Source organism: Stegastes partitus, unplaced genomic scaffold (assembly GCF_000690725.1).
Source record: "Stegastes partitus isolate 25-593 unplaced genomic scaffold, Stegastes_partitus-1.0.2 Scaffold368, whole genome shotgun sequence".
In the NCBI taxonomy this organism is placed as follows: domain Eukaryota; kingdom Metazoa; phylum Chordata; class Actinopteri; family Pomacentridae; genus Stegastes; species Stegastes partitus.
Window position 1 is genome coordinate 96261 of NW_007578099.1, and position 19645 is coordinate 115905.

Sequence of the window (19645 nt, forward strand, 5' to 3'; positions counted from 1 at the left end):
GTGATAAATATGTCCTTTAAAAAAACTTTATCTAAATATTTGTTAGCACATTTTTTGTCTGTAATGTTCAAATCTCCAATCCTTAAGTTTGGAAGTTTAATTTGCGCATTAGAAAAAATAATCTTTTTTTTTATATTCTTCTTCTTCTTCTTCTTTGAAAACACACTCCTTCTACAGCTCCTCCACCTCCATGTGGACGCCGGCCTCCCCAGCCCTCCCCTCCTGCCGGCCCTGTCCTTCCCCCGGCTCGTCCCTCCCTCCTCCAGGCGGGTCTGACCTCCTCTTATCCCGCCTCCTGCTCGGCTGCTGCCTTCTCTTTTCCCTACAACGCTGATGTGTTACTAACTTCAGCCTTCAAGTCTGCAAAAATGTTCAATTTCGGCTCCAAGTTGTTGCTGCTTTTCCTCCTGGCCTTCCCCTGCGGACTCATATCCATCGGTGAGCGTTTTTATTTCGCTTTAAATCAGACGTTTTAAGCAGGTCGCTTTACTTGGGTAACAGTGAAAAAGTTCTTAGAGTAACATATTGACGTGGCACAGTGTCCCAGCTGAACACACACGGCTTCCCTCGGCGCTGCTTTTACTATTAACGCCAATATAAAGAGGATTTATTCATTTATACACGTGCAGTTAGATGACTTAAGTTGTAGCTCGTCGCTGCTTTTGCTCTGAAACGGAAGGAAAAGAAAACAGATGCTCATTCCTGTAAAGCGCAATAAACTCAAACACTTTGTGTACCGTTTAATTTGGCCTGTAGGGTTTCTTAGAGGTGGTTTAGATTACATTTTAAAAGTGTTTGGAGGTGAAACAAGCAGCCAGCGGCTCTCTGTTACTGGGACACGTCACCATAGATAAGATGGGAACTAATGTTTGGGTTTGTTGGTTTCTCTTCGGCGGTGTTTCCCGCTGACATACAATAAAGTGGATTTTGTTTTTCTTTTAAATTGCTGCAGTTTGTTTTAGATTGTTCACAAATTTCCAGTTTGTCTGCAGGCAGAGAAATAACCTGACAGCAACGTATCAGCAGTAAATTACAATGTGTGAAAAATAATTCAGCATTTTTTAAATTGAAATGTCAAAGCTAGAAACCATATAAATGCACTTAAAACAGCATTTTTATTTGATTTTTTTACAAAGAATTTAATTTGCTCATTGATTTTGCTTTGCTGTTGGCAATAGTTGTTTGCTCAGTATATTGAATTTGCTGAGCGGTGAGTGATGTTCTACCAGCAACCAAAGATAGGTTTTTTTTTTCAGTTAAAGTCTGAATAATAGGTCAAAATAAAACAAAATATGTATTTTTTATGATATTTATTACAGTTTTCAGTCATTTTCACAGCTGTACCGATCTTTTCCTCTAAAAAATAACTCGCTACAACACTGGTAATATTGACAAACTCCACAAAATACCTTAATACAGACATTACTTGATATATTTCAGCCACATTTCAGTGATTTGCAAAAGATATGCCCACTGAAAAACATTTTTCAAAATGTGTTGCATTCACCAAATAATGACAAATGTTCAAAGATTGCTAGCCGACAATCCACACTCACAACTGTAACTCCAAGAAGCTACCTTTCATGAGTACAGTGACATAACAGCCAAAATCCTGGATGATATAATTTCATAAACCTGTTTTCCAGCTCCCATATTAACTGCTGTGCCTTCTGACCTTTCAGGCCACGTCTCTGCAGACTCAGACTCTGCCGAGGACATCGTCGAGGACCCAGATGCTGCAGTAGATGAGGAGGATGACGATGAGGAAGACGTGCTTGTTGAAGAGGATCACATACAAACTTCGGTACGTGCCAAGTCTCTGATCACGTAGAAGCTCTGATTGTACACGCAGGTGGTTACACTAAAATGTCACGTTGTCTTCGTCATCAGGAAGGAGATGAAGAGGACTCAGACGAAGCTGCTGATAAACTTTTAACGTCTCACCCTGATGCCGACACCACCATCATCTTCACAACAGGAGAAGGTTGGTGTAGCTTTTTTGTTTTATTTTACAGCATCCACCTTCAAATAAACAGTGAAATGAAGAGATAATTGTTAAGAAAACTGAAGCATAAAGTGAATTCAGCACTCTGAGCTGCTTCTGTTTTTATGGAGCGACACCTGAGGCAGTTCTGTGGTTTTGTTGGTACATCTAATACTTAAGTAAATGTTTTTAATATCATGTATTATTCATTTGTGTTCATAATACATCTAGAGTTTCCTGCCAATGAAATTGTGAGGTTCCTGGTGGGTCTCACCAACAAGGGAAGTCAGGATTTCACTGTTCAGTCTTTGGAGGCCTCCTTCCGTTACCCCCAAGACTTCCAGTTCTACATTCAGAATGTAAGTCTGATCTGAAATCAGTATTTTATCTAATGCAGTCATTTGTTGTTTTACTTACACCGTGAGATTATAAAGAGTCCTCTATTCGTTGTGTGAAAACTCTGTGACTGTATAAGACAGTACCTTAAATATCCTTTTGGATAATGTGGAGTTTTAAAAAACTTTAAAAAAAAAAGCTTCACATCTGCCATAAAATAAATGAACCCCAATTAAAATCAGATTTGTTACAATTGTTCTTTTTTTTTTTCCTTTTTTTAATTTAGTTTTCATGATTGCCTTTTTCTTATTCTTAGTGGACCCAGTTTTTTTGCTTTCTCTCATTTCACTGACCACTATAAATGCTTCTGGACTGTTATTTATTCATGTTTGTGTTTGTAGTTCACAGCTTTGCCCCTGAACACTGTGGTCCAGCCTCAGGCCCAGGCCTCCTTCGAGTACTCTTTCATCCCAGCTCAGCCCATGGCCGGTCGTCCATTCGGTCTTGTTATCCTCCTCAACTATCTTGACTCTGAGGTAAAGCATGTTGAAATCACAGATTTATTTTTTTTGTTTGGCTGTTTTAGCGGATGCTTGATGTCTGTTGCGGTAGATTTTTTCTTTTATGCAGTGGCTGGAGGCAATATTTCTCTTTTGTTGTCTGTCGCATTCTTATAGATGCAATATCTCAGGAACGCCTCGAGGGAAATTCTTCAAATTTGAAACAAACATTCACTTGAACTCAAGGATGAACTGAATATAATTTGATGGTCAAAGATCACTGTTACCTCACTAAAGATATTTTTTGCCCAGAATGCATGTACTAATTATGACAAACTCCCCTCAAATGTCTCATAGAATTAATTGATGACATTTAATGTCCAAATGGGCAGCTTCTACCGTGTTTCATATCGTTCTACAAAAACATTTTCCAAGCCATAATTCAGCATCATAACTGAGCAACAGAGGGAGAGATTGTGACCGTATTTCACATTTGTTCAGATACTGAATCTGTGACTCTAATCTCGGTTGCCGACCTTGAAACTGAGGTGATTCTATAGATCTTCTGTGCTGTCGGTGTTGACGATGTGTGCGAAGTATCCATATTTTTGAATTTGTAGCTTCTTCGCTGCAACATCCATATATGAAGGGTTCTCTACTGTCATGGATACAACTTTCTCTTCTATCAGAGTCAGCTTTATTGTTTGAATAAAAATACACCTCATACCTTTTCATTAACTCTCTTTACTATGTGAGTCTGAGCACACATGGATGTGAACTTCCAGCCGTGAGGCAGTAATTCTAGTTTCAGAGGTAAGATGTAGCGTGATGATACTAGACGGTAACTGTCAGAAAGATTTTTCACAGCCCATCTAAAATTTTCATGATTCATGAATATTAAAACCTGAAAAAGCCATCGTCAGCAAAGCAGCTTGTCAACAGCTCTGTTGTTTTTTTCATTTTCGTATAATTGGGATTACTGGTTGCTCCTTACTGTCATTATTTCTTTGAGTGCTATTTCCACATTATAAACAAGTGTTGAGTCATTTCAAGTTGTTGTTTTTTTGGGTTTTTTTTAAAAGAAAAGCTCCAGTAACTTACTGAAAGTTTAAGGTACTTGTTTACTTACTATGTTTGCATTTTTTTTCTTCAGGGCAGCGTGTTCCAGACTGCCATTTATAACCAGACAGTCACCATCACTGAGAAAGAAGAAGGACTGGATGGAGAAACGTAAGACTACCCTCCTCTGGATCTTTGTTCTATCTCGTCATGTACATACTTACAAAAAATGCAGATTTATCCTTGTTATTTCACTGTGAAAATGGAAGGAAGACTGCAAGCAATAGCGTATCATCAAAATGACTAAAACAGAAAAGGCAGTAGGTGGACGTATTAAACCAATTTCTGCATCTCACTTCAGCGTGTATAATGTATAAATCCGATCATTTCTCCAACCTTTTATTTATTATTGGTGTCCCTTAGGCTTATCCTGTTCTCTAAGGCTTCACAATAGCAGCTCTCCCAGACTATTGCAGCGCATGTAAAAACCTGTAAAAGGAGGTGTGAAATTGGCACAAAGAGATTAGCTGTCAGGATCGTGCTGCTAGTGCAAGACACACAAACTGTCACCAGCAAACCAGGCAAGCAAAAGGAAGCGTGTTCTTTCCTAAAACCTCAAATCGAGGAGCAAATTTGTCGGATTAGTCTTTATGCTTCAGTTTTAAGCTCTGACAATGAGGAGCTGCTTGCTGTTTTTGTTGGGCTGTTGTTGGGCTTTTGTTATTTATTAAGTAAACAAATAATTGCGTTTGTGTTTGCAGAATGTTCATGTACGTGTTCCTGGTTGGACTGGTGTCCCTGATGCTCTTTGGCATCTACCAGGTCCTGGAGTCGAGGACAGTACGTGTTTGTCTTTTCATCTGCTCTGTTTTTGTTTTTTTAATGTGGAGATATTTAGTGTAAGCATGAGCGTAGGAGATGGAATGAGAAATCCTCCTTTGTTGTAGCAATGCAAGTAAAGAAATATGTTTGTGTGAAGTCAAATGATGTACTCCGACTTCACCCAAACACATACATTGAGATTGTAGCTGGGTAATGGATGAAACAGAAAATTAGACGTGTTGTTGACTTTCAACCTGTGTTTTGCAGAAAAAGAGGCTTCCTGTGAAAATAGAGAAGGGCACTGGTGGGATTAATGATGTGGACATCAGCTGGATTCCTCAGGAGACTCTCAATGTCATGAGTATGTTCATTTTTATCCTCATGAGTAATGCAGCTCTGAATCATTTTATTTGACTCAACATCACTTTCTTTTTACTTGTTTGATAAGGTGACCTTTTGGTTATATTGCTGTTAGAACTCCAACAGCCTACAGTATCTGATCTTTGCATCTTGTCTTACAGACAAGGCTTCTCCTAAAACATCTCCAAGGAAACGAACCAAGAGGGCAGCTGGAGCAGATCAGTAAACTGGTCCGTTTCCATCCATCATCGTGCTGTCTATCAGACTTTGAAAGCGCCTCGCTACACTTGTAACAGTTCCCATTTTGAAAGGATCAACATTTCTGGAATTCAGTTTTCAGCCCGAGCAGTGAATTTAGGATGTTTTCATGGATTTCTGCCTCTCAGTCGGATGTTTCTGCATTATCATGACCACAGAGTGTCCTGGACTCCAGAGTGCAACACATTTCAACACTATCGGGACTGAACTGTTTGTTTTAGGGACTTTTTTTTTTATCACTGTGTGTATGAAAGGTGATAAAAAATAAACCAATTCAAATAAAAAGGGATGTGGTACAAACTGCCCTCGAGAAGAGAGCTGAATTCATCCATGTGAACGCTGTGAGGTCGAAGCTGTTTTTATTTAGAGGTTTGTTATCTGGATTATTGGGATAAAATGGAATTTAAGACTTCAAACTATGAGCATTTTATTTGAGAAAGAGATGAATCCCTACCTTTCTTTAATCTGAACACCATTGTGCCTTATTTGTAAACTGCATTTGTGTTGCCCTGCAAAGCCTTAATGTTTAAAAAGAAATGGATGCAGTTGATTAAAAAATTCCCAGTGATACCCTCTGCTTTTAACACCCAGACACATGTGACCTGAGGTTTTATAAAGCTTTCATTTCGAGGAGACGTACATTTCAGAGTGGTGCAATGGCAGCTGCAAGCGCAACAAACATTAAAACAGTGTTCTCTTGACGTTTCTGCGGGTTCATTTACCAGATTTTTTATTTTTATTTTTTTTCACCTTACACTTGCAAGAACTTGGTGAAGACTTTCAAACATTTTACTGGGTGTTAATGATATGCGGCCTTTCAGGTTGTATGCCAGTATTTGTGATAAAAACACCTTTTTAAAAACAATAAAATGGTTGAACAAATTGTATTCTGTCTCATTAGTTGCTCTTTTAATTATTATACTGTTGTCATCTGCATTTTTTAGCAGCTCGTGCTTCCTGCAGTAATTGTTGCTGCAATCTTACGTTCGCAATTAAAATGACATCAATGGATGGTGTCATTTGAGGAAATGTTAACTGATAAATAAATAATCAGTGCCAAGCCACGGCACCCTCGACAGACATGCGGTGCACAGCGGGTCAGGCTAAATGTAGAAGACAGACTGGAGCTAGAAAGAAAACAATGTGAAACTTACCAGAAGCATTTCAGAATTCTTTAATATTGCTTTGAAGATAATATTAAAAATGCTGGCTGATAAAAGTGTCCTTCAGCTGAAGAAAAGGATCCAGAGGGTGAATCAGCTGCAGGTCCAGCATCACCAGCTAAACTGGTTTGATCGCTGTTGCTATTGTTATTGATGGAGATAACAATAAGCAGTAAGACCAGCCAGTCGCTATGAGTTTGTCGCAGGTTCTAGTTGTGTGTTTTTAGTTTTAATAGTAATGTGGTACTTTACTGTATATATTCTGATTCTGTCTTTCACTTCCTAAAGTGTTATGTTGCAACAGAGATGACAAAGACTAACTAATTCCTCTTCTGAAAGTAAAATAAGATTCCAGTGAGCTCCTAAACAGTCCATTAACATTTAAACAAAGGGTCATTTTTTTAAGTCTGTTTGCATAAGAGGGATTTATGTATTTCTTTTAACTTCAAAAATCCCAAAACTCTAGTTTATAACCATACACTAATTGTTTTCCCATGTAGGGGGCAGACTTATTTGTCTTTCTCCCTTTTGTCTGGTGCCTGAGGTTTGAAAAAGAAGAGAAAAAATGGTGATAGAAGTTAACAGATCTGTTGTAAGTCTTCAGGTACTATCCAGGTAGAAACAGCCATAATTAAATCTAACAAAGACGCATAACAAGTTGTCACCATGTATTTCTTCTCACGCTACAAAAAGTCTCTGGGGAGTTTTAACCGACTTACATTGCATCCTTTTTTATAAAGTTCATTTATTGAGTTGAGTGAACTCTCAGCACGTCATTCATTCAACTGATCATTATAAGCCAAGCCATAGGAACTTGTGTTTTTAGGTTTAAAAGGTAAGAGAATAAGATGAGATCAGATGATAAAAATCCCAATATATGACATAACATACAAATAAAATAATACAATGAAAACAAACCTACCACACATACAGTAAGTCACAAAAGGGTTAAGGCATCCATCCATCCACCATCTATATACACTGCTTAATCCTCACGAGGGTCCCAGGGGGGGCTGGAGTCTATCCCAGCTGACTCAGGGTGAAGACAGGGGACACCCTGGACAGGTCGCCAGTCTATCACAGGGCTACACTTAGAGACAGACAACCAAGCACACTCACATTCACACCTACGGACAATTTAGAATCACCAATTAACCTCAACATGTTTTTGGACCTTGTGGGAGGAACCTGGAGAACCCGGAGAGAACCCACGCTGCACGGGGAGAACATGCAAACTCGGGTGTTCTCACCAGGATGCGAACTGGCGACCTTCTTGCTGTGAGGCAACGGTGCTAACCACCGAGCCACCTTGCAGCCCAGAGTTAAGGCAGTGCTGGAAAAAAATGGTGGCCACAAAAAATATTGACACTTTGGGCCCAATTTGGACATTTTCACTCAGGGGTGTACTCACTTTTATTGCCAGCGGTTTAGACATTAATGGTTGTGCATTGAGTTATTTTGAGGGGACAGTAAATTTCCACTGTTATACAAGCTGTACACTGACTTTCGTGACATACTGTAGTCCACAGTGGAACATAACACAATAATACATAAAGCAATGTAGTCAAATAGGAATTACACATTTTCAATTCAATTCATCAGAAAATGGCAAAAATCATATATTTGTCATAAGTAAACATGAATTAAAGGATGAGTTGATTTGACTACATTCCTTCATGATGTTTTAAAGTGCACTCAGACTAATGAATGAACTACTGAAGTTTTAAACATGTATATGAAAACATACACAACATATCATATATGTCCCCTCCTAGAGTGTCCCACTCACACAAATAAAGAAAAATAAATGACATGACAGTAATAATTATAATAATAAATAATAGCACATAATAAATTGACTGGAGTAAATTAATAATTAAATAAAAAGTAAATATGACAGAATAGCAAATTAAACAGCCATTGACAGGTTCCAAAAATAAATAAATAAATAAATAAACAACAGCGTAAAAGAAATAAAATGAAATAATTAAAAATGGATTTTTTTTTTTTTAAAAAGAAAGAAAATAGGATATTTAACTGACTTGTATTATTGTTGACTTCAATAAATCTGATTAGATCTGCAACAATAATATACAATAATGCTAATATTTATTTTAATTCTTTTTTTTTTTTTTAGGCTCTGTTAATGTAAAACCAAATGACAGCATCCCACTCTGGAGCCCAACTGTAACACCTATAGATGCCGTGACACAAGATGTGAGTCTATAAAGTCCGTAAAGTGTGTGACCGGCGACAGGAGTGTGAAGGTTGCGGGAGCGTTGCGCGGTGGTTCCGGGAGCTGTCCGGTGCTGAGGGGGGGAAGATGAGCTCAGCGCCCGCCGGGGGGCAGGTAACGTCAGCAGTCGGCCGGAGCAGGGAAATACTGTGCACACACACCTACCAAGTGTTTATCGGCTGCTCAATCACTGATACAACATTGATAATGGGCAGCTAATCGGCTCCGTGTGACTCAGCTCCTGCCGCTTCTTCTTCTTCTCGTCCCCCGTCCTCCGAGCGCCTCCATCGGCTGCATCCCGCGCCCTCCGCCTGGCTGGAAATGGGATGATATGGGATTTTTCATGTCGACGAAGATCGGAGGGATTCTTGCCTTTGCCTTGGGTAAGAGATTTTTTTTTTTTATCCGAAGCTCCTCTCGTTGTTGCATTTTGTGCTTCGAGCCACTTGGGATGGTTTTTTTGACACAGAAAGCATCCCCCCCTTTTTTTCTTTTCTTTTCTTTTTTGTTTGTTTCTTTCTTTATCATCCCGCATCATAATGTCGATGCTGTGACTGTAATCTTTATTTATCTCCATCAGTGTTGCATGATGCTTATGAGACCTGTACGACGGCCAAGTGCTTGTAGTACAGCCAGAGACGACGGATCCTGGGTGTCTATACTTAGTGTGCAAGCTTTTGGACGTGAACCACTGAGAGAGAAAAAAAAAAGGAGGGAAAGCAAGAATTTATTTATTTATTCTTAAATTCTACTATTAGTTGGTGCCTTATTTGGTGCATACTGGTCGCATTCCTCCACAGAATTTGGAGGTTTATTATTAGTGTATTTTATCATTTCAATTTCGGACAGAACATTGCACTCCATGTGGAAGAGATGTATGGGCTGCAGTGGTCAAGACTATTCTCTGTGGTGACATCTGCTTCCCAGCCTGCCGCCTACTGACATCTGTCCACAGTGAAGTTCAGATGGCCAGACTGCAAAATCTTTACATTCACTTTTTTTTTTTGTGCTTATAATGAAATCACACAATAGTAACCTATTAATCTTATTTTTCAAAAGTTGCACGATCATGAATGTTTGAAGCTTCTATTATACGTGTGTAGATGGTCTGACATCCTACAATCCTATCCAAAGACTCAATGAAATTTTATAACTCTGCTTGTACGCATGCAAACTATTATCCAGTCAAAGAAATCCGTCCCCCTGTCCCTCCTGTTTTGCAGTACTCCTCTCCCTCATGGCGTCAGGAGACTCTGCAGATGTGAGGTGTGAGAACATTTACAAGGACTTTTCCGACTGTGTCCTGGAGCTGGGAGAGAGCATGGACAACTACCAGGAGAATGTGACCAGCGAGAGGGGAGTGGCAGCTGTGTGCAGGTGATAATAACTTTAGCAGTAGGAGAGCAAACCCATTTGTGCACACGGGAATCCCAGTGGAGTTTGTGTGTTTTTAATCCGAGCTGCTTTGATGGGTAGAATAAAAATCTTCACAAAAAAATTAAACAAGTGATCTATGAGATTGTGCACAAAAACGCATTTCAATTCAATTGGTAGGTTATGAAATAATGTGTGATTGAGTGCAATAATAAAGATATGAGATATGCATCTCATAAGAAAATACTGGAGAGAAAAGAGCAGATGCCACAATCTCAGAGGGAGAATAGAGAAATGAATGGTGCTGAGACACTGAGCCATTGTACTAAATAATTTATGACTTTCGCTGCAGCAGTAATGAAATTCCGGGGACGTTTTTTGTCATTGTTACTGCACGCACCCTTACAACCCCGGCACAGTATATTGAAGACAAAGATTTACACTTAGGCCTTCTGCTGAAAATTGCCCACTTGCAATATCATCTGTGATATTGTTTCACTCTCTGATGCAGTTGCCATGGTAATTAAAGCTCAGTTTGACTTACTTGAAGCCATCACGGCCATCTGAGTGATAGATTATTGGCAAGCGAATTAATCCACGACAGCCATCGCATGTCTGCATGCTGTTGCGGGGATGAATTCCTAGTGAAATGTCAGACGCGGCATTGATCTGATGATCCTGTGTTTACCACAGCCACTGGGAAGCCTTCCACACATGTGCCCTCACAGCGCTGTCCGACTGTCAGGAGGAAGTCAGCTCCATCTGGGAGACGCTGAGGCAGGACTCCAGGAAGATACGCTTCCAGGGAAGTCTGTTTGATCTGTGCAGCCCCAGCTCCTCTCCCAGCATAAGTTCGCCTCTCGCTGCTCTCACCCTGCCGCTGATGGTGGCCATGACCGGGCCCAGCTGGTCCCCTGTATAGACGGAGCAAAGGGTGAGGAGACGGGAGGGCCTTCCCCCGGGGTTCAGCCCTCCTGAGTTCAAACTTAAAGCCAAGGATTTAAGAGGGACAAATGTTTTGAGGGATTATTTTGACACAGAGCCACAGATGTCTGCGGTAAAGCCAATCAATATTTGCTGTGATGAATAATGTTTGAAATCCTCTCAAACACTCTTCAGCTTTTTCTTCCCTTATGTCGAGAAACTGGTGGAGCAGTGGAGAGAAAATTACATTTCCAATTTAGCATTCCAGGCAGATTAAAGCAAATGCTCGGATGTATTTAACGGATTTCGGTTACAATGTGATCAAAGTGTGATCAGTCTGCACACAGACACCTGTGGCTTTGCGTTACTATACAAGGGGTGGACACACTATCACGTATACCTGCACAGTCTGACACAGTCTGACACGATCCAGCACAGCCTTCAATGTAAACTACCTTTGAGGAGATTTCAATAGCACTCGTGGTTTTCACTATAGTATAAGACAGTACAGTGTTCCTCTTATTGTGTCCACCCCCTTGTTCCATGCATTATCTGATTTTATCATGACGGTTAAAGGGATAGTTTGACATTCTGGTGGGGAGGATTTCACACCTGACCAGTAGATATGAAGCTACACCAAGCAGCCAAATCGTTTGGCTCCACACAAGGGTGTCATTTTTACACTTTTGTACAGGCTGAGGAGATTAGATGTTAATTAGTGAGCTTTAAATGTACTGGTAGATCAATTTTGATACCTTCGCTCAGAGTCAGTCCAGCTGTTTCCCCTATTTCAAGTCTTTCTGTTAGGTTGCTGGCTGTAGCTTCCCATTTAGTGCACAGATGTGAGTGTATCAGGCTGCCACAGGGGTCAAAATGTCAAACTGCTTCTTTAACTAAGAGCTACAGTGTACGTTAGCATCAGAGCACCTATTTTAATTTCTAGTGAGTTTGTAGAAATACAGCCATCATTATGGAATCATCTATCACATTACAAGAAAACATTAAAGGGGCACTTCACCAAAAACAACAATAAACTATCTTAAATTAAGATTTGATCGTTTAAAACTACCAAACAAGGACATTTATCTGACGGAATCAATTGAACCATGACAACACAACAACCTTTAGAGGCATTGTTGAGCGAAATGCCCCTTTAATGTGCTTCAAATCGTATTAAATGTTGTAGTTAAGTGACAATCAAGCAACTTGTACACAACTTTCGATCCCTTTTCCCTTACGACACTTCAGCTCACTGGCTGATGTTGCACGGCTGCTATATAGACACCAAAAACCCACATCTGACGCCTGCGTCACACTCAACCCATGCTTCAGTTCAGTCATAGCTCTCTTTAGGTTTCTGACCTGCTGACGTTTGTGTAAAAAAAAAAAAAAGAAAAGAAAATCTAAGTGTGAATGTTCAGTGTTGTTTCACAGATTTCTGTTACATGGTGTGGAAATGTTCATATTACCAAAAATTTACTTCAAAATATTCAGATTACTCCAGTAACAGACATAAAACATGGGGATGGCTTTGACAACACAAATCTGTCTCACAGTGCAGCACAATGTACAACACTAACCCAGACATGGGACTATTTGGCAATAATTATTTATACCCAGTTTATTAGGAATACTTTGCTCTATGTTACACAGAGAGGTTTCTCTGTTATTTAGTCTAGCTTCACTGATAAAACAGGGTGGACAAAATATTAGAAACGCCTGTCAAATGAAACACAACAGCACAACAAACTGCAGCCTGTAAAATAAATCAACACCTATCCATACCATTTCCAGCCAAACTGAACATTATAACCTTGCAGGCTTGTTTTACACTGCAGTTTTAGCTATTTGCACCTAATAAATTGGCAATTTAAAGTGTATTTTACTTTAGACTAGGGTTTTTAATCTTTATTTAAATGTGGATTAAATGCAATAGCAAAACAATGACTAACTTTTGTAAAATAACTCAAACAATTGTATCATTCGTATTCCAATTAAAGATCTTCCATTGCATTGAATGATTATTACATTGACCAGAATACAGATTCCAAACGGTGCTACGTGCTTTTAATCCTACAAAGTGAAGGAACCTAAGCTTTATTTTACACAAAACCCACAAAAGCAACAAAAACAAAGACAAGCACAGCTGCAGTTTGTATAACATTTGACTAATTTAGCAAACAAACCATGAGATATCACTAATTGTAAAGGTCTTTTACAAAATTTAGCATCTTTCCTCTCACTACAATAACACACCCCTCGACTCACAGGACATTATACTAAAGGAGCAATAGCATCCATTTGTTTTGCTTTTCATGTGTTAATTAGATGTGTTTTTTTTCCAAAACTGTGTCACCATTTGCATATTTGCTTTATACTGACGGTTCTAAGAAACATCATCAAAATGTGGATAATTCCTGTGGTCCTGAATATATTTTTCCGTCATCTATTTTATCCCAAGTGCATGAGAATTTTGTGGCAGTGCTTCAAGAAAATGGACGGTTTGTTAGTTTTTACTTTGGACAAAGTGTACAGCGGTCTTGATCTGTGCATGAAGCTAGACTAGCTCCTCAGTGTATCCTCCGTTATGCAGATGTATTATCCACACATACCACCTCCTCCCTTAACCCCATTAGCATGTTTGTTGTAGTTGTTTCTATTTATTTCACGTCATCCATTGTGCGTCCGGCGGTGACAATACAAAGACAGTCGTGATGTCCTCGAAGCATGAGCAATACGTACAGTCACTTCTCAAAAGGGGACTCTTATCCATTCGTATGCTGTGGAAGAAAGCATGAAAATGATTGTGATCATTACACCATAATACTGTATCCTGATGACAGTTTAAACATGGGAAGAACTCCTGAATGTAAAAACAAGTTCAGTGTCCATGTGATTTTTCAGTTTACTCATAAAAAGTACACTATTTACAAGACTGTATAAAGCAATATATGGGAAAGTAATGTGTTTGTAATAATAAAGCACCATGTTTCAAACTTACACTGTGTGTGTATTAGCTTCAGCAAAATAAGGGATTGCACAGATCTGCAAATAGTCGGGGCATTTAATCGATGCAGTAAGTCCTGTGCTGTACAATTCATTTAGTACAGTTTCTGTTTTTAGTCTACCCCGAAGTAAAGTGTTGGTAATGAGGACCGCAACTAGCATTTTTGAACTCGTTAGTGCTCTCCCATCTGCTTCCTTCCACCTGGACTCTTCCTGCAGCGGCAGTGGTCGGGAGGAAAATGAGTGATCATGGCCTGGGGTGGAAAGCGTTTGGAGAAGTGAAGACATGCTCGCGATGTGCCCCTCATTAGAGGACCTATCTTTGACATCTGAAGTATAATGGCCAATTATTTTTTTACCTACAGTTTCTTGTCCAACATTTACCTTTTTTCTGATCAACATGAGCTGCTGGTGTTTTATTAAACAGCATACGAGCAAAATATCAGAATTCTAAGTTCTGGTGCCAACGTCCTAAATGTAGAGCTTTTAAAAGGAGGAATAAAAATAAATAAATACATACACCTTGTTGGTGGCGCTTCTGCACCAAAAAAACAAATCAGAGAATTTAATGACATGAATAGGTCCATCTCTCCAGTTCTTTGTATTTAAATACATAATAAAGTTATGTTACAGAATACAAAGGTGGCATTTGAAATCTTTCAGAGCAGCCTATATTATAAATGACAACACTGGCTCATAAAGAGCAGCCATGACTTTGGATATTATATGAACTTCGGAAAAATTCATCCTCATTTTCTTTGCAAGAATACATTAACAAACTGATACTGCTCATGCTATAATCACAAGTTTGAACAACTCTCCTCACCTGAAGTCACCACTCCTAACTCTGTACTGCACAACCGGTCATCCAACACACCCAGGAGGTTGTAAAACTCCTCCCTTTCTGGCCTGAAACGCACCTTTCCATCAAAACCTCTGCACCAAGAACAAAGAAAACCACTGGGAGTTTAATTTCTTTTTTTTTTTAAATAGCCTTTTGAACCTACTTTTGTTATTTCACTTTGTCAATATCTCACCAGTGATGATTGTCTCATGGTTGTTCTGAATGAGGAAAAATGCCAAGATCGTGCATGGGTGCATTAATGAAGTAAGTTCAACCACTGTCAGCCCACTTTACTTTATTAATAAAACAACTTAGTGATGCTGACATTTTGACATGATCTGTCACTGTATTTATTTTGCCTTTGTATATTTGTTACTTCTGTTATGTGTAGAAAAAAAACATCACGTTATCCATCCGCTCATCCTTCCAGCTAACAAACATTGCCTATAACAAATAAATTGCTACAACGGCTTTTTGGATCCTGTGTTTAAAAGTGACACATCACAGCTGATCTTCTCATCTAATTCTAACCAAGAGGGCGTGTGACTAAAGCCGTTTCCCAAAACATCCTTCTATTTCTGCAAATATCCTCTCCTGCAGCATAATTATGCACTTATATCACATTGGAGGAACCTGATCTCAAAACACGACACTGCATAGTTCACACCATCAAAGCTGCAAAGGTTTTGATCTCCACGCAGAATGAAAGTATACGTGTTACAGGAGCTGCAATACTTTAAAGATAAAAAGCAGTTTATTTACACAAGAGATTTAAATCCATCACTAAATGCGGAAGCTGACAGTGTTCCAGAAAACCATCAGTGGAGCACATCTCAGGACTTTTCACGTCGCATCATTTCAAACAGCAATTTTCTGAAACAGACACAACCTGCTGTCAGAACACAGCTGGTTGCTGACAGATTGTCCCCGAAGTGGCCAAACTGCACAATACATCAGGACATAAAGAGACAGAGCCAAACAACGCTAGCTGCGCAATATGCTGTACAAGCTTGACTAGAAAGGCATATAGCAAGACTGAGGGTACAAGTTTAACGTCAACAATGAGTTGGAAAGCAGAAAACAATAGATTTTTTACCCAAATTTCAACTTTTAGAAGCAAAAGACCAAAGCTGTGAAATGTATTTTTGCACACTGACATCCCCAAACTGCAGTGTTGTCAGTTCATTGTTTGTTTGCCAACACAGCAACGCAATGAAAAGATGCCTTAAAATATCCTAAAATGAGGGAATGCAATGTTCACGTGAATGTACTGAATTTCAACATAAAAATTCAATTAGTAAGACAAATATCATATCCATAATCATTAGGTTCAAAGAAGACTGTAAACTGACACTTGCCTTCAAAAGCGTTAAAACAAGAATCTTGATATGCTACAGAGTTAATACTGTCCAACATTTAATGGGCAGCTATGAATAAATAGAGTTCATCTGGTGAATCACTTGATAAGATGATGTATGACAGTCCAACATGTATGTTGACGGAAGGTCACGTTCCTTTGTTTTTCCTGTGGAAAAACCTTCTCAGTGAGTTCCTCAAGGGTCAATCATCCGCAAACTTTCAGTGTGGTGTCAAAGACAATTCACAGGTTAGATTTGGGCCCAGTATTGACTGGAATTGCCCTGAGCTCAGTCCGCATGCACAAGTACTCGCCAATTACAGCCATCAACGCCATGCAGGCTACATTGACAAGCCACCAGGACAGGGCAGCTGGAAGATGAGCGTTATAAATCCAGCAGCCGATCATATGGAAAAAGTGAACAGTGACAGTGAAGTCCAGGCACTGCTTCCCTCGGCGGATGAAGAACCACAGACCAAGGGCACTGCAGCAACAGTGAGACAGAAAAGTCATGCCGTTAGTCATGGTTTTTCTGTGTTTCAGGAAAGATTCTTGTGAATATGTTCAAGATGCCACATATCAAATCTATAAAACGTTATTATCCTATGTAAATAGGCCAACAATGTGTAGCCAACTGATGTAAATATTTAGCTCTAAAGGTGTGAATATATTAACAACTGCAATATATTTAGAGGTCCCACAGCTGTCATCCATTGGATTCTTAGAAAAAAAGACTAAAAACATTTCTTACCATGTAAGAGAATTTAAGATGAATGCCATCATTGAGAGTCTGCCTTGCATGGTTGCAAAGCCAAGGACCTTCCAATGCAGAGCAAAAGTGTAAATACCATTAATGATTTATACCATTTTAGTGCACAATAATATGACACAAAAAATGGTTTCACAGATAGAATATGTTGGAACTCACTTCATAGCTGAAGATCTGGTCCAATGAACGACCACTTTGCACAAGGCTGTCCACTCCAGCCAACCACAGGCCCAAGAAGCTGTAGTAGATGCACTGCATCAGCACAATCTGGCACACAATGAGGACCGGGTCCCAGATGTAGCTACGAAAGTGACTGGCCATCGCTGACAGATGTTACACGTACAGGCCCAAAGGATGTTAGGAACTGGGCCCGATTGTGAGCAGCTGGCCCATCCAGACTGACCTGTGTGTGATCTCAAAATCTGAAATGCAAGAAGTTACCTTTAATTAAAAGCATTAAATTGCTTCACATCTAGGTTTTGATTCTTAGCTCAGTGTTTTAATAGACAGAAACAGAGCAATAACTGTAGGAGCTTCGAGCACATGTAATTATCACAAATATGGATGTTCCATGAAGCAACCTCGGTTGTTAGACAACAAGCAATTGCAATAAATTGTACTGTTGAAAAATGCAGAAAGATGTAATAACCTTTACTTCCTTTTAATTAAGGCGTGTCACTTAAAATTATTAGGATACTGTATTTTGGAGCTGTTAAATTTGTAATTGTTTAAAGCAGGAGAAACAGTCCCTAATTTTATAAGTCCTTTCCCCACATAGTCAGCAAAAAATAATCATTATTATTGGGCCAAGAATTCAATCGATACAACAATGTTCTTTTTATCTTTTTAAAGGTGTAAATGTTAACTTTAAAGTAAAATTTTGCATAAAATCAAAGACTGTGCTGTACTATTATAGCATGACAAAGGCCGATATAGAGATGATTATTTGGGAGAATAAAAAAATCTGATATTTAACAAAAAACTACTGCAGACATAAACAATAGTATTGATTCAGAGTGTACATACTAAGTTTGACATAGCCAGGCTTGCTGCATGTAAGCTGGCTCTACCAAACCCTAAAACCCCAATCAGAGACACTGGGTATCATGGTGGTTACTAGCTTTCTTTGTTAACCCAGGCTTTTTTTTATTAGACTCTGTGTGCGCTCACAGAAAATGGTGAATCTGACGTTTTGTTCGACCCTTCTGTTGCACAAAATGAACTGATGGCGTTGGCATCTCTGCAGTGAAGAGTAACAGGTGGTCATGGTGCAGAGCTGTGCAGAACATAAAACTTTATCACACTATAAAATGAATTTACTGCAAACGACGCAAGAGAGAAATTACGGTAGAAAGTTGTTAATTGTGCAAGATGTTATAGTAATTTTACACCAGCTGCTTCTTTCTAAGGTGACAGCTACACTGCTACAGTGTATGTAAGCTCCTCATCTTACATACATTTAAACATGATCCTCGAAAAGTGCTTTTAGGTCTGACACGGTGCCAAAATTATGATTCAATTTAATATTATCTAAGATAAATAACAACAGACTAATCAATTTTCTAATCTGTGCTCTTCTAGCCTCAGTAACAGCAATTTAAAACAGACTTGGCAGTAACTGAGTTAATTCAAGCTACATGATGACTGGCAGTCACATCATAGTCATTACCGAGCGGCTCTTCTCTACTGCTCAGCGAATGATTTTATAATTGCAAAGTTGTCTGACTGATTCCCAATAGTCATGAGTTGTGAATTCTGCAGTGTTTGCATATGGTCAAATGTTTGCTCAGAGAGAAACCTAGATGCAATAGAAGCCTGGTCTCACACACTTCTGTCTGTGACAGCAGCAGATCAGTGGACACTGAAACAGCCCATTTTGAAGAGAGCTAAACCCAGGGGTCACACAGTCGTGGTAAAAAAAAAAAAAAGGCATTTTGAGCTGGAAATTGAAAGAAACAATCTGAGAACATGTGAGATTTTCATTATTTGTCGTATAAGGGGCACATTCTGAGAGCTTTAATGCAAGAATGAGCCTCTGTGTGAAGATATAGTTCACCTCCACGCTCTCTAAAATAACAACCATTGCCGGCTGCTATGAATAAACACAGAGGTAGTACCTAAGCAGTACATGGGATAAAACTATGGGGATGTGATGATAAGTAAATACAGTCAAACACACAGCAGCGCACACGTAGCTTAGCTGTCCAACCTCCAGGATTAGCAAAAGCAAATTTCACACCGTGTACCCGCCGTTTGATTAGAGACTAAACTACTCAAATCCCACGGTAACATTCAGATTAAATACAATGTGAAAAGGGGGAAATTAGAAGTGTTAACAACACCGAGGTACCTTCGTAGTTTCGCAGTAACTTAAAACAACACAGGAGAAAACCACCGGCCGTGTTAGCATGTTTTTAAAGTGAACAGTTTCTACCAAACACAGAGAACAAACGACACAGACCTGAACCCTGGATGAGAAAGACTTCCGGCTACCGCATTAACAACAGTCCCTTCGGTTGTTTCTGATGTTTAAAGCTCCGTCTGTGTCAGCTGGGCCTTGTATCATGGATGTATTTAGCAGTGAAGTGGCTAAACCTGTTAACAACACGGAAAACACCGCGGTGACCCGGAAAGAAAACCTCACAGCAAACAC

The 19645-nt window shown here is 39.3% G+C and overlaps 3 protein-coding genes across 3 annotated transcripts; 2 read left to right on the forward strand and 1 right to left on the reverse strand.

Moving 5' to 3' along the window:
* The first annotated feature begins 279 nt into the window (after positions 1-279).
* LOC103359350 (translocon-associated protein subunit alpha-like) lies at positions 280-6206 on the forward strand. Its single transcript, XM_008284658.1, has 9 exons — positions 280-438; positions 1683-1804; positions 1891-1984; positions 2216-2343; positions 2722-2856; positions 3974-4050; positions 4641-4719; positions 4969-5062; positions 5223-6206. Exons 1-9 carry the CDS (start codon positions 369-371, stop codon positions 5285-5287), a joined length of 864 nt encoding a protein of 287 aa, XP_008282880.1. The 5' UTR covers positions 280-368; the 3' UTR covers positions 5288-6206.
* Positions 6207-9049: 2843 nt separating this feature from the next.
* On the forward strand, positions 9050-11014 carry LOC103359387 (neuritin-like). Its single transcript, XM_008284712.1, has 3 exons — positions 9050-9101; positions 9942-10095; positions 10786-11014. The coding sequence occupies exons 1-3, from the start codon at positions 9050-9052 to the stop codon at positions 11012-11014; spliced, it is 435 nt and encodes a 144-aa protein (XP_008282934.1).
* Positions 11015-14548: 3534 nt separating this feature from the next.
* On the reverse strand, positions 14549-19592 carry sys1 (SYS1 golgi trafficking protein). Its single transcript, XM_008284659.1, has 4 exons — positions 19454-19592; positions 17152-17414; positions 16975-17042; positions 14549-16707 (listed from the first exon to the last, which is right to left on the reverse strand). The coding sequence occupies exons 2-4, from the start codon at positions 17311-17313 to the stop codon at positions 16467-16469; spliced, it is 471 nt and encodes a 156-aa protein (XP_008282881.1). The 5' UTR covers positions 17314-17414; positions 19454-19592; the 3' UTR covers positions 14549-16466.
* Positions 19593-19645: the final 53 nt, after the last annotated feature.